This window comes from Cucurbita pepo, chromosome 8 (genome assembly GCF_057944985.1).
Source record: "Cucurbita pepo subsp. pepo isolate OVF chromosome 8, ASM5794498v1, whole genome shotgun sequence".
Lineage (NCBI taxonomy): Eukaryota > Viridiplantae > Streptophyta > Magnoliopsida > Cucurbitales > Cucurbitaceae > Cucurbita > Cucurbita pepo.
In genome coordinates this window covers 9,455,743-9,470,772 of record NC_141805.1, presented here as the reverse complement: position 1 = coordinate 9,470,772, position 15,030 = coordinate 9,455,743, and the positions used below count along the sequence as shown (strand labels likewise).

At 36.6% G+C, this 15,030-nt stretch overlaps 3 protein-coding genes and 1 pseudogene across 7 annotated transcripts; 1 reads left to right on the top strand and 3 right to left on the bottom strand.

The window, feature by feature from the left end:
- The first annotated feature begins 881 nt into the window (after positions 1–881).
- On the top strand, positions 882–3,128 carry LOC111800822 (subtilisin-like protease SBT5.3; annotated as a pseudogene). Its single transcript, XR_015422174.1, has 5 exons — positions 882–1,608; positions 1,673–1,918; positions 1,999–2,113; positions 2,187–2,400; positions 2,495–3,128. The product of XR_015422174.1 is annotated as a subtilisin-like protease SBT5.3 (transcript).
- Positions 3,129–3,230: 102 nt separating this feature from the next.
- On the bottom strand, positions 3,231–5,638 carry LOC111800863 (uncharacterized). Of its 3 annotated transcripts, none has more exons than XM_023684755.2 (2): positions 4,783–5,638; positions 3,231–4,328 (listed from the first exon to the last, which is right to left on the bottom strand). In XM_023684755.2, the coding sequence occupies exon 2, from the start codon at positions 4,301–4,303 to the stop codon at positions 3,629–3,631; it is 675 nt and encodes a 224-aa protein (XP_023540523.1). In that variant the 5' UTR covers positions 4,304–4,328; positions 4,783–5,638; the 3' UTR covers positions 3,231–3,628. The 3 variants fall into 3 exon arrangements, with proteins under 3 accessions (XP_023540523.1, XP_023540524.1, XP_023540525.1); XM_023684756.2 differs by having other exon boundaries at positions 3,231–4,315; XM_023684757.2 differs by having other exon boundaries at positions 3,231–4,297.
- A 137-nt stretch (positions 5,639–5,775) lies between these two features.
- On the bottom strand, positions 5,776–6,585 carry LOC111800866 (uncharacterized). Its single transcript, XM_023684761.2, has one exon. It carries the CDS (start codon positions 6,465–6,467, stop codon positions 5,889–5,891), a length of 579 nt encoding a protein of 192 aa, XP_023540529.1. The 5' UTR covers positions 6,468–6,585; the 3' UTR covers positions 5,776–5,888.
- Positions 6,586–7,413: 828 nt separating this feature from the next.
- On the bottom strand, positions 7,414–13,479 carry LOC111800831 (DHHC-type zinc finger family protein). Of its 2 annotated transcripts, XM_023684704.2 has the most exons (12): positions 13,281–13,478; positions 13,079–13,156; positions 12,604–12,826; positions 11,883–11,976; positions 10,206–10,300; positions 9,941–10,108; positions 9,775–9,847; positions 9,606–9,658; positions 8,829–8,920; positions 8,686–8,738; positions 8,464–8,589; positions 7,414–7,972 (listed from the first exon to the last, which is right to left on the bottom strand). In XM_023684704.2, the coding sequence occupies exons 3-12, from the start codon at positions 12,750–12,752 to the stop codon at positions 7,697–7,699; spliced, it is 1,179 nt and encodes a 392-aa protein (XP_023540472.1). In that variant the 5' UTR covers positions 12,753–12,826; positions 13,079–13,156; positions 13,281–13,478; the 3' UTR covers positions 7,414–7,696. The 2 variants fall into 2 exon arrangements, with proteins under 2 accessions (XP_023540472.1, XP_086982261.1); XM_087126135.1 differs by lacking the exon at positions 13,079–13,156 and having other exon boundaries at positions 13,281–13,479.
- Positions 13,480–15,030: the final 1,551 nt, after the last annotated feature.

The window sequence follows — 15,030 nt, the reverse complement described above, 5'->3', positions numbered from 1 at the left end:
CATCTCTAACATTCTAAAGATAATTTAACGTTGTTTTAGCTAATTATTTATATCGTTGTTCATGTAGCAAGAACATAGCGGAAGAAGCAATTTCTCACTCATACAATAGACACATCAATGGCTTTGCTGCCATGCTTGATGAAAACCAAGCATCGGAACTTGCAAGTAAATTGTTCATACATTTCTAAACTAAGTCAATATGTTTTCCTTGTTCAAAGAAAGAAACTCAAAGCTGATGTTTTTAAAAAACGTGGCAGAATTTTCAGATGTCGTTTCAGTTTTTGAATGTCAAGCAAGAACATTGCACACGACAAGATCATGGAACTTTCTCGGAATGGAAAAACATGAAGGAATTCCTTTGAACTCCATTTGGAACGCCGCACGATTTGGTGATGATACAATCATAGCTAACTTTGATTCAGGTTTCTTCTATTCTTCTCCTTCAAACCACTCTAAATTTTTAAAATGCATTTGCTAGGGAGAGATTTCCACACCTTTATAATTCTCCTCCCTAACCGACACAATCCACCCCTTTGGGACCAGCGTTCTCGCTTGCACTCATTCCCTTCTTCAATCAATGTGAGACCCCCAATCCACCCCCTTTGGGACCTAGTGTCCTTGCTGGCATACTGCCTCGTGTCTCCCCTTCGGGGCTCAGCTTCCTTGCTGGCACATCGTCTGGTGTCTAGTTCTGATACCATTTGTAACGACCCAAATTCACGGCTAACAGTTATTGTCCTATTTGGGTTTTCCTTTTTCGGCTTCCCCTCAAGGTTTTTAACCACACCCTTATAAAAAAATATTTCGTTTTCCTCCCCAACTGATATAGGATCTCATAGTTATGTTCTTTTTTTCATACTTTTCAATGGATTGGGATACAGGTGTTTGGCCGGAAGCTAAGAGCTTTAGTGACGAAGGGTATGGTCCTATCCCCTCGAGGTGGAAGGGAACTTGTCAAAGTGATTCAGACCCCAACTTCCACTGCAACAAGAAGTTGATTGGAGCAAGATTCTTCAACAAAGGCTATGGTATCCTCAATGCTACCTTCAATTCTCCCAGAGACCAAGAAGGCCATGGAACCCACACTTTATCCATAGCTGGAGGCAATTTTGTATCTGGAGCTAATGTCTTTGCCATGGCCAATGGCACTGCCAAAGGCGGTTCACCTCGAGCCCGCATCGCTTCCTACAAGGTATGTTGGCCAGTAGAAGATCGTCAGTGTTTGGATCCAAATGCCTTAGCTGCCTATGATGCTGCAATCAGCGATGGCGTCGACGTTATCTCGGTTTCCATCGGTGGAGAACCGAAAGAGTTTCTTAGAGATGCACTCTCTGTAGGAGCCTTCCATGCAGTTCAACATGGCATTGTTGTTGTCTGCTCTGCTGGGAACTTCGGACCGACTCCGGCAACCGTATCAAACGTATCGCCATGGGTTCTAACCGTTGGAGCTAGTACGATCGATCGTGATTTCACAAACTTCGTCGTCCTAGGAAACAAGAAGAAACTCAAAGGAACAAGCTTTTCTTCTAAAGCATTGGCATTCAACAAGTTCTATCCTTTAATCAATGCTGTGGATGCCAAAGCCAACAATGCCTCTAGCAGTGATGCGTGAGTATATGTAATGCATACCCATTTCTAATGAACACTTAAAACAATGCATGAGTTATTGCAGGGAGGTTTGTAATGAGAGATCGCTTGATCCCACAAAGCTGGCAGGGAAAATTGTGGTTTGCCTTCGAGGGGTCATTTCAAGAGTGTCAAAGGGCTATGTAGTGGCCCAAGCAGGGGCTGCTGGCATGATTTTGGTTAACGATAAGGACAATGGGGATGCCATTGCCACTGATCTGCACCTCCTCCCAGCTTCCCATGTAACCTTCAACGACGGCATATCCATCTTCCAATACATCAAATCTACGAAGTATTGTTGCTCAAGATTGTTCATTAAATGTATTGTTTTTACTGCAAGTTTTGAAGCATATTGACATGAACTTTGATCAGGACACCAATGGCTTGCATCAGTTCTGTGAAGACAGAATTAGATGTCAATCCATCGCCAGTGATGGCAGATTTCTCATCAAGAGGCCCCAGTACAATCGAGGGGTCAATCCTTAAGGTTGGTTTTTTTAGTTTTTTTCGAAGAGTTTTTTTAGGTTAAGTTTATGCAAACTTAGAGTTTTTTTTTTCAGCCTGATATTACAGCACCAGGTGTTAATATAATAGCGGCTTACCCAGATGAAATACCACTGATAGAATTACAGGTTGACGATCGTCGTGCTCCTTTTAAGGTAGATTCTGGCACATCCATGGCTTGCCCCCATGTTGCTGGCATTGTAGGCCTTCTCAAATCTCGATATCCTAAATGGAGTCCAGCCGCCATTAAATCTGCAATTATGACCACAGGTTCTATCGCATAATCAAATAGAAAAACATGTATGTATCCTATATGGTTGTTTTTTTTATTTAAATGACTTTTCATAAACTTCTAACTGTACAGCCAAAACAAACGCCAACAACTTCAATCCAATCCTAGACTTTACCGGACTCAAAGCGACTCCGTTGGCATACGGCAACGGACATGTTGACCCAAACAATGTGATGGATCCTGGCCTCGTTTACGACATTTCAATAGACGATTACCTCAATTTCTTGTGTGCTCGAGGCGAGAATGCAATACAAATCAATAAATTATCCCACAAGTTATTTGTTTGCGATCAATCATTCAAAGTGACGGATTTGAATTACCCTTCGATCTCAGTCACAGATATAAAAACAGGCCCTGTGACGGTCAATCGAAAGTTGAAGAACGTGGGAAGTCTAGGGACGTATGTTGCTCAAGTGAAGGCGCCTTTGGAAGTCTCTATCGCGGTTGAGCCAAGTACATTGCAATTTACAGCCATGGATGAAGAGAAGAGCTTCAAGATCGTGTTGCAGAGAAGTGGAAAGGGAAGTCAAGAGGGCTATGCGTTTGGGGAATTAGCATGGTCTGATGGCAAACACAATGTTAGGAGCTCCATTGCTGTAAATTTAGGGAAATAGTTCTAATTTTCAAACAGTTACTCAAGCAATGTAAATAGGGTATCATTTTAATTTGTTGGATAAATGCAAATTATATAGTGTTTGTCCACAAATAGCTATTTGCTGCATCCACCTTAATTGCGACATAGACCCAAAGGGATATCAATATCATTTCAATCAATCAGCATAGCTATTAAATATGAACCTCTCGACAAGCAAAACGTCCATCACTTGATACCCGTTTTAAGATTGATTCATAATCGGATCACATTCAATCAACATAGCTATTACATATGAAACTCGATCAACAAGATAAATGTCAATCACCTGATGCCCATTTTCAGATGGATTCATAATCAGATCACAATCAATAAGCTCAGCTATTACATATGAACCTCAATCGCTATTCACCTGATACCATTTTTAGATTGATTCTCATAATCGGATCACAATCAATCAGCATAGCTATTAACGTCAATCACCTGATACCCATTTTCAGAGTGATTCATAACTTCAATGCACAAGCTTTTCAATAATCAATAAACTCTTCCCAGTGAGCAAAAATCAGTAATCAATAGAAACTTCTCATGAAAACTACAATGATCATGAAAGATCAAAACCTTTCAGCCAATCTGGCTGTGACTGCTCTCAGTTTTGAATAAACTTTTCCAGCAGGGGACCCTAAAATGAGGCTGCAAAGAGAATCCCTTGCAATCTTGATATTTGCGAAGGATCCTAATATGTGAATCTTGGTGTCTGCAATAACTATCCTCGTCTTTGTGGCGTTTTCGATGGCAAACTTTGTCTTACCAGCTTTACCAGACAATCTGCCTATGGCACGAGACAAGTGCTCGCCTCGAAGCGTCTTAACATCTTTAATCTCAAAAGACTCCACATAGAGTTCATCCACCCGTAGGAGTGCAATGGCATCGATCACATCAAAACCGAGCATGAAAGCATGGACAAAATCTGCACATTTCTGTAAGTTACTGATATCAGGCGTGTCTGCTCTGGTTTTAAGTTCGACTTTTCGTGCCTTGAGATTCATTCGGAGGTCAATTTTCATCTGCTCATAAATTGGGGTGTAAATCTCCATCCATGCTTTCTTGAGCGGAGAATATCGATGCGGAGGAACAGAGACCTTTCGGAACTGAACTCGACCATCATTCATCTCATGGGGCTTTAGAGGATCAAAGTGAGGTTTTGGGGGTAATGTGCTAACTACTGGTTTCGGTTGAGTTGAAACTGCTTCTACTTCCATGGAAGTGGAGGCTTCGGTTGACTGCATTATGAAATGGTTCTGAGTCTCCACACTGTAAACAGCCAATGAACTAGTGTTAAACGACGAAGTAATAGATCAAATATAAACAAAACCCCATCAATCAACATGATAAGCAACAAAAATTGAAAATAAATCTGATAAACTTCATTCTTACCCTCCCGAGAAGAGAAATTGCAGAAACAAAAATTCCTTTTCTCATGTAAAAGATGCATTGATTCTAACACTACAACCCAATATAACAATTAACTAATAACAAGCAAGTAGGATTCAACTACAAACAGTGCCGGATTCTAAAATACTATAATCCAATATCAATTTTAGGTAACACGAGAATAGAATGCGTCGGCCTCGGATCGTACGAATGAGCAACCAAACCAATGAAACTTCGGCAAAACAGAAATTCAAATCAGTTCCCATTGGGATGTCATCCACTGCAACGGAATGAAACTTGAAAGAGAAAGATAGGGGGTAAATAGGGAGAATACCTGAGATCAAGAAAGGTAGACAAATATGTGAAGAAGGGGTACGGCGTCGACGGTGGCACAGAGAACGACGGAGGAGACGGCGGGAAGGTGCTAAGTTAACTGCTAAGAGGAAGAGGAGAAAGTGCGAAGAAATGAGTCGGCTCTTAGGGTTTAACGATCCTTTCTTCGCTCTATTTTGTTTTCATCTTTGTTTCTTAAATTAAAATCAAATGGGATTGGGCCATTGGGCCATTGGGCCGTTGGGGCCCATTATTTTTATTTTATTTTTGTGTCTATTTTTTCACTAAAAAATATATTTTTTAATAGACTTTAAAAGATTTGTTGTTTAAATAAGCTTCTCTCTTACCCGAATGGAATAAAAAAATAATAAATAAACAATTTTTTTTTTTTAAAATAATGTATAGAAGAAGAGCTGGGAAGATTAGAAAAAGAATCAAATATTTCACTCCACCAAAATTTGGACTCGACCTCCGATTCTCTAATTGAATTAATAAAAGCCCATATTCCAAATGAATGAAATGTGACTGAATTGGTCTGGGATCACTCGACCGAGTGGAATAGGAGAGAGAAGATTTTCGGACAAGGAAAGACTTCGAAAGAATTGATTAGGTGAAAAAGTACACTAATTTGGAGTGACAATTGTTATGGATTATTGGGAGTGAGTTCAACGTTGGTTATAATTTAGTGAAATATCACGTTTACAAGTGAGAAATAGTATCTCCATTGGATGAGGCCTTCTGAAAAACCCAAAACAGCATAGGCTTGAGAGAGATTAGGCTCAAAGTGGACAATATGGGTGACTCATCCACAAAAAACTAAACTAGACATAAAATTGCTAAAATCTTACCAAATTATACTCGAGTATTGCACTGAGATACCAAAAACCTCACCAAATCGGGGTTTCAGGCTTGTGTATTTCATGCCAATAAGATTACCTTGACTTTCACCCAAACCCCTTTAAAATATGTTTTTTGTTTTAAAAGAGAGACACGATTCACACCCGAAAGGAATTAAACAATAAATTGAAGATTACATATCTAAATTTTAAGAAACAAATTGAACATATTTCACAAAAAATATATAAAATCCAAACAAAGTGGAATCAATCAAACTTGGAACGGCCAAGGCCAGTCCTTCAAATCCTCATCCTGTTCAACCTTAGCACTCCTCATCGCCGCCGCCCCATTCCCACTCCCTCCACCGCCTTCAACAAACGCATAATACTTCAAGAAAAACGCCAAAGTAAGAACAACCCACTCCAAAACAAACATAACCACACTCAACCCTCCGGCCAATTTCAAGATCACGGCTCCATCCTCCTCCCTCACGTACGATTTCAACTCCCCAAGAAAGTCCCCTGTTCTGGTGTACACCAGGACAGCAACAGAGCCTTGGAAGATGGCGGTGAGGACGGTGAACACCATGTGGATGCCGAACCAACGACCCGAGGCGGTGGAGGCCATGGCGCAGCCGGAGACGGCGGCGGCGATGGTGAGGATGTGGAGGAAGATGAGGGAGAGACCGCAGAGAGAGGGGAGGAGGCGGAGGGAAAGAGTGAGGAAAATGCAGCTGGAGGCGGCGCCGAGGAGGATGTAATTGGTGTAGAGGAAGAGCTTGTGGGTGTGGTAATGGGAACGGCTCATTGAGGTTGATGATTGTGGGTGGCCGCTTATGGAGAAACCCATTTTTAATCGGAGATGGAGAATTTGATGAATTAAATTTGAGAAAGAATTGATGAAATTCTTTGAGCTTTTGCAGGAAGAAGGATTGGTAATGGCGGATGTTGAAAGAAGGTGTGGAATGAAGAGGAAGATATATAGGGGCGGGATCTTGCCCAACGGCTACATTTCTAGCCGTTGGAGACAATCTGAAAAACTCCAACGTTACTCTGCTGTGTGTAATTGACAATCTAACGGCTACTTTTCTTTTTCCCGTTATATAATATATATTTAGGGAAATAGAGATTTTTACAAAAAAAAAAAAAAAAAAAAAAGAGGGTAATTTAATTTTTTTTTTTAATTCTAGTTAATGTAATTTATATAAGATTTTTCGCTTCCCCTGCCCTGAAAACCTAAGGATTCCTCTTTTCGTTACAGGGGTGAATCAGAGCCTAAGATCAATTCGAAAGGTGTAATCGATAGACAATAAGTGAATATATTCTTGTAATACCTCTTGTTGGTCCCGAGGGACGGAGGAGGCTAGGTTAGTCGAAAGATGATTATCGGTTCAAGGACGCAAGGTGCCCTTGTTTTTTCAAGGTAAGAAAGGGTAGAGAAAATACCTCATGCCATAGTCACAGGAAAAGTTACGCCTAACATATACCATTTAGACCAATTAGATAAAAATTTGAATTATTCTTCGTATAAATGCATGAATTTTTTAAATGCGTAATATGACATATCGATAACATCCATCCATTCAATAATCACGTTTCTTATTTCTATCTTATTATTAAGACTTAAGAACGTGCCGTATTACCTTATGGTAAAAATAAAAATACATTTTGAATAAATAGAGATCTTGAAATTAAGAATAATGTATTTTAGCAAATTAAATTAACCTTTCAAATTTTCCTTTTCCAAGTATTTTCATGTTTGAACCTCATCAAGTAAGTATAAAGGGAGTGAAGAAGGTCATTCCAAAGGTCATAATTTGCTTAGAAATCAAAACCTTCTCAATTAGCTTACACACTAAACAAAAACATTTAGAATTCAACAAAATACTTCCAACAATAACATTAGGAGATCATTAAGGCTGACCATCATCATAAAGCCATGGAGAAATGCAAAAGCAAGAGACCATGAGTTTATACAATCTCCAGAGGGCTACCCTCGACCGATCGACCGACCCATCAACCTCTAATTGAATGAAACGACAACATGGTTCATCGTAGAGCATTAAATTTACAGCAGTCTCAGCCAGATTTCGGTTTACTTCGTGAAAATGATGGTCTTGATGAGAAAGGGAAAATAACCTCATGAATGTTGTGTAAAAATCCGTGATCGTAAGTATTATTCTTGACAACCTGCACTTGTTCGAGTCGAGATCTACGAAAAATGGTTCTCCATTTGCTTTCTGGAGGCTTTCTTTCGGAACTCAGACCATCCATGCTTGCTCTTAAGGCTGCTGCACTTGCCTTGGCTTCACTTGTCTTCCTCTGCCAGCTGATGTACTCTTGCCACTTAAATGTCTAGCAGTACCCAAAACAAATCACCCAATAAGTCAAATTGACAGATGAAATATTCTAGTTGTTTGACAACCATTTTTAAAAGGAAAAAAAAAAAAAAAAACATTTTTGGTCCCTTAATTTCTCTTTCGACCTAATTTTAAAAACTAAACTCGGTAACAAAATGCTCCGACATGACTAGAAGAGTAGTTGCAAAAAAATCCTCAACTTAATAAAAATTACATCTCACATCACTAGAACTATAAATCACAAAAAATAGCCATAAAAATGTTGGAAGCTAACCCATTTCTAAGACTATTACGTTCCAAATGAACTTAGGTTAGTTGTAATTGACATGTACTTCTGTGAGATCCCACGTTGGTCAGGGAAGAGAATGAAACGTTCTTTATAAGGGCGTTGAAACCTGTCCTTAACAGACGTATTTTAAAGCCATGGCCATTACCGAGTTTACCCACCACACAAAGAAAATAACTAAACGCAAAAAAGAGACACACCTCATTTGTTGTGGTATTTGTGATACAGAGTTTAGCATGGTAACCAAAGAAACCTCCCAATAGCAGACAAACTATCGAAAGAAACACCATGATTAGCAGTTGAGTATTGTAGGAGCCCAAAATCCACTGTTGCAAGCCAAACAACAAGCCAACAGTAATTATCCAGAATGCACAATTTAAGCAAACAAACAGAGGGACAAGGAATCAATTTAAATAACTTACCTGTATAACATAAGGTGCTAGACCGAAGAAAGAATTTTCAACGCCATAATAAACTGCATCCGATAAATGGGAAAGAATTGCCATGTATCAGATTTACATGAACGAAAGAGACACAATAAAGGAGCGAAAGTAATTTCATGTACCCGTCAAGATATAAACAACTTTTAATTCTTTTAATTGTCCAGCAAGAACAAGTCCAATTGCAACCGCCCCGTATACACAAAGAAAGAAATGCCTGTGAAAACATAACAAATTAAAGAATGTATATGATCTGAGGACTCGATAACACTAATATAGCAGAAATATGTGGTTGCGAGTATGTTAACACAGTTGGGTATCTAATCTTAAATTCCCTGTAAACAGGCAGAAAAACACACAACACAAGCAAATAGGAAAAACCAACATTATTCTATCAGAATTCTTCAATGAACAGTAGGTTATGCAGCGATGATTTTGCATTCAACAAGGAAAAACCAACACTACAATACCCAAACACTCCAGCTATTCGAGAGAGCTGGAGATTTCTCTCAAGACCCAAATTGTCCACAAAATTTCACATAGCAACCAACATCCCCAAAAGTCCTACAAAAAACCCTCCCACCAAGACCGTAAAGTAGAAGCACGATCCCAAACCGGTCTCACAAAACCATTGCACTCAGTTTCCCGATTCCCTTTGATAAGTATGCATAATAGGGGTCTCACAATTTCAGATACAAAATGACCATAAGGTTCAACTTCAAAAAATTAAAGACTGCATAATCCAGTACAACAAATTTCTTTTCATCTTCATTCACTTGGAAGAAAATACTCTTTTTAACATCGACCTTCATGAAAACATCTAAGCACCAGGTTCAAAATTGGAGTACATACAATTACGATGTTAATGCAACTTAAATGATTTCGAATCACCTAGCACGTACCACAAAAGGAAGGCCATAAAATATCGGGTATTCCTCTCCCCTATACAGTTATTCTGCAAAGTTGAAAACCCTTGGAAATATCAAAAATCCAACATTCAATGACTTTGACAATACAAAAGATGTCTATCAACGAGATAGCAGAAAATAGGGAAATGGAGGTAATTCACACCATCCATCCACAGTGATGGTCAAAACGTGCAACACAACGATCACATATGCTGCAATGTTTGGATCTAGCAGGTCTGAGACAATGAGGAAGTAAAAAATAATTATTGTAATTAGAAGCCAGAGAAAACTGTAAAATTAATAAGTGTACAGGATAAGAAAATGTTTACTTTAGAATTTTGCAAGTTGAACATTCCTTTTCAGAGTAAATAATGTTGTCATACGGATAAGCAGACAGATAACGATGTACATTATCAGCATTCACCGTCCCTGGATCAGAAAAGCTGGTTAATAGAAAGAGGAGAACACCAACTGTAACAGCCAAAAAGCTTGTATACCTGCAAGAACACAAAACGCCTAAGGAGTTCAAGATGAAACTCTGACTGCAAAGTAGTACAACTATAGCACAAAATACACAGATTTTAGGATAGTTACCTATGAATTCCACTTAAGTAATAACCAGGGACGTATTTGAATGTAGATATTGTAATAATGTAATAGGTAATCCCAATAATAGCAAGATAAATGACCTGCAAGAAAGAAAAACATTGAATGACTGGAGAATAAAGAACAAGAGCCCAATTATATCTCTTTGTTAAACAGGAAGACTTCATGTTACACCATCATTAGAGCCTCTTGAAAACCATTAGCATAGCTATAGGGCTCAGTATGAATCTAATGGCATTGAAAATTGGAAGCAGAGCAACTTCTTCATTTTAATTGCTACTGTGCCAATGATAAAAAATTAGCGCAAGTATAGGAACAGGGGTGACGTAGTTTTATGCAGTTAGTGATCTAACTACTAAACAGTGCTAACAGAAAATGGAATTAAGTACATCTTGCAGTAGGACAGACACATTGAACGTACTTGAAATGTGTGGATAAGTAGATAGGCTCTGTAAACTAGGTATTAGGCATAATTCATTCAGTACTCTGCAGGATCAAACTTCTATTAAAGCTTGTTACCAATCCCAGCTGGAGACTGAATTGTCCTAAAGGGCTCAAGAGGTATCTTTCATTAAACCCCTTCATTCACCTATGCTTTTAAGCATCTACAGAATATCTTACTAGCCTTATTTAAAATGCAAACAAATTCAAATTGTAATCATGCAATGATTCAGGCTACTCCTTAGCTTCTATGTTCATCAACACCATTTGGGGGTTTCGCTAAAGTCACTTTTAAGCAAGGACCTTTTGTGTAAGCAACTACGAGAGAAGATTTATTTGGATCAGTTCTTCCTGTTCCTAAATGCAAATTCTTCCTGTACTATATAGACCCCATCATTTATATTAGATATGTCAGCATTCAAACAACAAATTAAATAACCCAAACCTCTATGTGTTACCTCAATTTGACCATCATCCATCACATTAAGGGATGAGTTGGAAAACAAGCAGTACAAAACTTCAAACTAGTAAATTTCTTCATAAAACATTTCCAAATATGACAAGAACTTGGAGCCACTAGCCACTATCACTTGTTATGTACTTGGAAGTACCATGCAGCATCACAAATTCCTTACAAAAATAGGTTAGGTATGTGTAAAGCATTATTGGTCAGTTAGTAAGAAATAAAATGACTTGTTATCCTAAAGCAATCAACAACCAATGTAGAACATGGTGTTATTCTGTTTGTGAAAGTCCAAGGATGAAACAACGAATGATCCTTTCTATATATATTCAGGAATCAGTGGAAATGAATTCATAATCAAGCTTTAGAAACCTCGACTATAAGATAGTGCCTGAATATGAATATTCCACACCCCTTTTCTGATTCACAGAAAATGATCATCAATGGCCCCAGATGCCATATGGGAATTTTAAAATCACCAAAAGTAACCATCTAATCATAATTCATCAGTAATCTAATTGGGCCAATTTATACCAAGGATACGTTGTAAGCACGGCGGACATACTAATGCCACAACTAGTACTCTGTAACAGGAGAAAATATTTTAGAATATGAAATCAAAACACATAAGCATAAATATAAACATGAAACACAATCATATATAAGTTCCAATTATTCAAACTTAACTTCACAAGAGCACAGCAGTTTGTGTATTAAAACCCAGTTCTTTCATATTATCAAACAGTACATAATTTATCAACCTGAAGGATTGGATTAGGTCTGTCACAGCAGAAACTTTCGATCGCTAGAACCGTATTAGTTCCCTTTGACCCAAATACATATCCTATAAGTCGTCTGCATTTAAACCAAAAATAAAAAAGAAATATGACATAATGCTACATAGTTGGCAAAATAGAAGTACAAAAGGTTAAATTATCAATCTAGTTCATGAAATTTGTTGCTGTATTTATCCCATCCCTAGACTTTAAAAAGTCTCAACTACATCTCTAGATTTGAATTGTGATGTGTGTAGCCCTTGTCGTGAATATTGTTAACTAAATGATTACATGATGTGTCTACTTAACAAAAATGGACTCATTGGACATGAGATGAACATGATAGAAAAATGGCAAAAGGAGTTGAACAACTAGACAAACAGAAGTATAGCTTAGATAACATACTCTTCTTTTAAATCAATATATTAAATTCCTCTCTAGACCATGTCACTCCATTTCATCTAACTATCCTCTTCTTTCTCTCAGTTGTCTATCATGTCAAAGTAGACCATACCTGTGCATTATACATTTAACATTCATTCTTTAGTTGACAACATTAACAACACTACATATAATCAAAATTCAAAGTTCAATGACATGCTTAAAACTTACTAAAGTTTAGGGATTGAATAAATACACATTTGGGAACTAAGTTTATACTTTAACCTTAAGAAGACAAGGAAAAGAAAAGAGGAGAGAAAATTACAAGAAATAATCGTAGGCGCCAAAAGTGAGGAAACGGTGAATACGTTGAATGGGAGTGCCATCGAAGATCGGCCACTGGCCGCAAAGGAAAGAGACCACCACCAGAAGTGTAACCAAGCCATGGCATAACAGTAACCACTGTACAGCCATCACACTGGAAATTGAAAGAAAAAGGGAGAGAGAGCTAGTTTTGTTCCCCTTCGCGGTTCAATTACTCGAGACTCCTGGACCAGAAAGCACACATCTAAACAAATTACGAATTATCAAATAGAATCCGTTCCAAAAGGAGATAATGGGTTTTTTTTTTTTTTTTTTTTTTCCGAACTTCAAGGCATCCCCACATGTGAGCCAGAGAACTTAAAAACTGAATATAAAATTTAATATGGGAAACAAAAATCAAGCGACGAATTGACAGAGGTAAGAGCATGTGCAATAGCTAAAGAAATCTAAAAAGATAAAACCAATCTGATTCTTACGTGGTGGGATAGAAAGGGGCCCAAATCACACAACCAACAGCTCAAACGTTCAGCAAATCTACCATCTCATAGAACGAGCTTAAAAAGAGGAAGAAGATAGAGAGAGTTTGAGAAGCTTAAAAAATTGAGAACTGGAAGAATTAAGGGCATCAACAGCGAAGCGGCAAGAGAGGGAGCTCAGAGAAGGGTGAAAGAGACACACCAACTGGTGAAACAATGATCAAGGCAGCGGCGGCATCCAGCGGGTCGAGATCTTGAATTTGATGCAGAAATCAATCTTCAAGCTTCGTTTCTGCTGGATTTTTGGGTTTGGAAAATGAAGCCCCCAGATGGAGAAGATGGAGAAGAAGGAGAAGGTTGAATCCGGAAAAATAAATTCATTTTTTCATTAAAAATATACTTTCTCTTGGGGATTCAATAGAATGGTATCCAAATAAATAAATAAAATATTTGTTAAATTATTGTTTAAATTAATAAAAATATTTTTAAATTATTGTCTAAATTAGTAAACTTAAATAATAATAATAATAATATCATTACTCATGTAAATTATTTATATTTTATCTCAAAAAAATATTTTAAACTTTCTAAATTTTTTATCAGAAACTTTTTAAAAGGTTTGACTTAATTTTTAAAATTTCCATTAATACTTTAATTTTTTTTTTGAAAAAACTCAAAATATATACTTATTATTAATATATGAAGGTTAGTATTTTTAATCTTTGAAAAAAATTTAAAAAGTTTTGTGGTTAATATATTGATTAAAATTATTGAAATTTTTAAAATTTAAAGATATTTTTCATTAGTTCATACTTATTTTTATTAATTTAGTCAAAATTATTTTATAATGCAAAAAAGTAATTGAATTTAGTATGGTTTAAAGTTTTATAGATTTTGTAGATGAAGGATGTCATGTAATAAAAGAATCAAAATTAAGTAAGAAACTCCAATAATAAAGTAATCATTTTAGTTGGATAATTAATTATAATTACTACTTAATTTAACTAATACTAAAATTATAAATTTATACTTTTGATATATATCCTTAATTACATTAGTTTAATATATTTTATCAATAAAAATAGAAGATTAATTATTTATTTCAAATAATATTAATTTTAATTAGTTATAGTTTAGTATTATTAATTATGAATTTAGTTTGAATCAATTAATTCTAATTAAATAATAAAAAGAACCATATTTTAATAAAAACTCTGAACGTTATCAATAGACATCTTTTGTTAAGTTTACGCACGTGGGAGCTTATAATTGTGGGAATTAAACTATTAAACTGATAATAATACAATAAATTTAAACCCTCCATTTGTAAATAATGATTATAATCCGTAAAAAAAATACCCAGAATAATTAAAAATAATATAATAAAAATTAGGAAAGGGTAACAATAAAATTTTCTCAAATATAACTATTTTATAACATAAACATTGTTGTTCTCTAGAAATCTTACCAAAATAGTAAAAAATACATAATTCTTTTAAATTTGTAGAGAAAATGCTTTAATGCATTTATTTAAGCATTTAAATTACAATTACTCTGATCATCATCCGCCCATCATCAGCCCATTCTAATGAATTTCGATGGTCAATATGCATCAATAATATGTGAGGTACCACATCGGTTAGAGAGGAGAACAAAATATTCTAAGGATATAGAAACCTCTTCTTAATAGACACATTTTAAAATTTTAAAACAGTGCGACTGACGGTAATGAGGCAAAACGGACAATATTTGCTAGTGGTGGACTTGAACGGTTAAAAATAATATAATCAGACACCAGACGATGTGCGAGAGAAAACGTGAAATTCCTTAAACCAACGCTCACTAAAAAGGTTTGGGCCTTGGATCTCTCTGTCGACTGCTTAAATAAAAACGATGTGCACACTCTTACCTGTCAAATCTAATCTGGGGTTTGACCCTCTTTCTGAAACGAA

What these genes read in the sequence shown, in the direction of transcription:
- LOC111800863 (XM_023684755.2), bottom strand. Translation starts at nt 4,303, where the DNA reads ATGCAGTCAACCGAAGCCTCCACTTCCATGGAAGTAGAAGCAGTTTCA.
- LOC111800866 (XM_023684761.2), bottom strand. Translation starts at nt 6,467, where the DNA reads ATGGGTTTCTCCATAAGCGGCCACCCACAATCATCAACCTCAATGAGC.
- LOC111800831 (XM_087126135.1), bottom strand. Translation starts at nt 12,752, where the DNA reads ATGGCTGTACAGTGGTTACTGTTATGCCATGGCTTGGTTACACTTCTG. An exon ending in GGCGCCTACGATTATTTCTT is followed by an intron (nt 11,977 to 12,603) that starts GTAATTTTCTCT and finishes GTTTAAATGCAG; the next exon opens with ACGACTTATAGGATATGTAT. An exon ending in AGTTGTTTATATCTTGACGG is followed by an intron (nt 8,739 to 8,828) that starts GTACATGAAATT and finishes TATCGGATGCAG; the next exon opens with TTTATTATGGCGTTGAAAAT.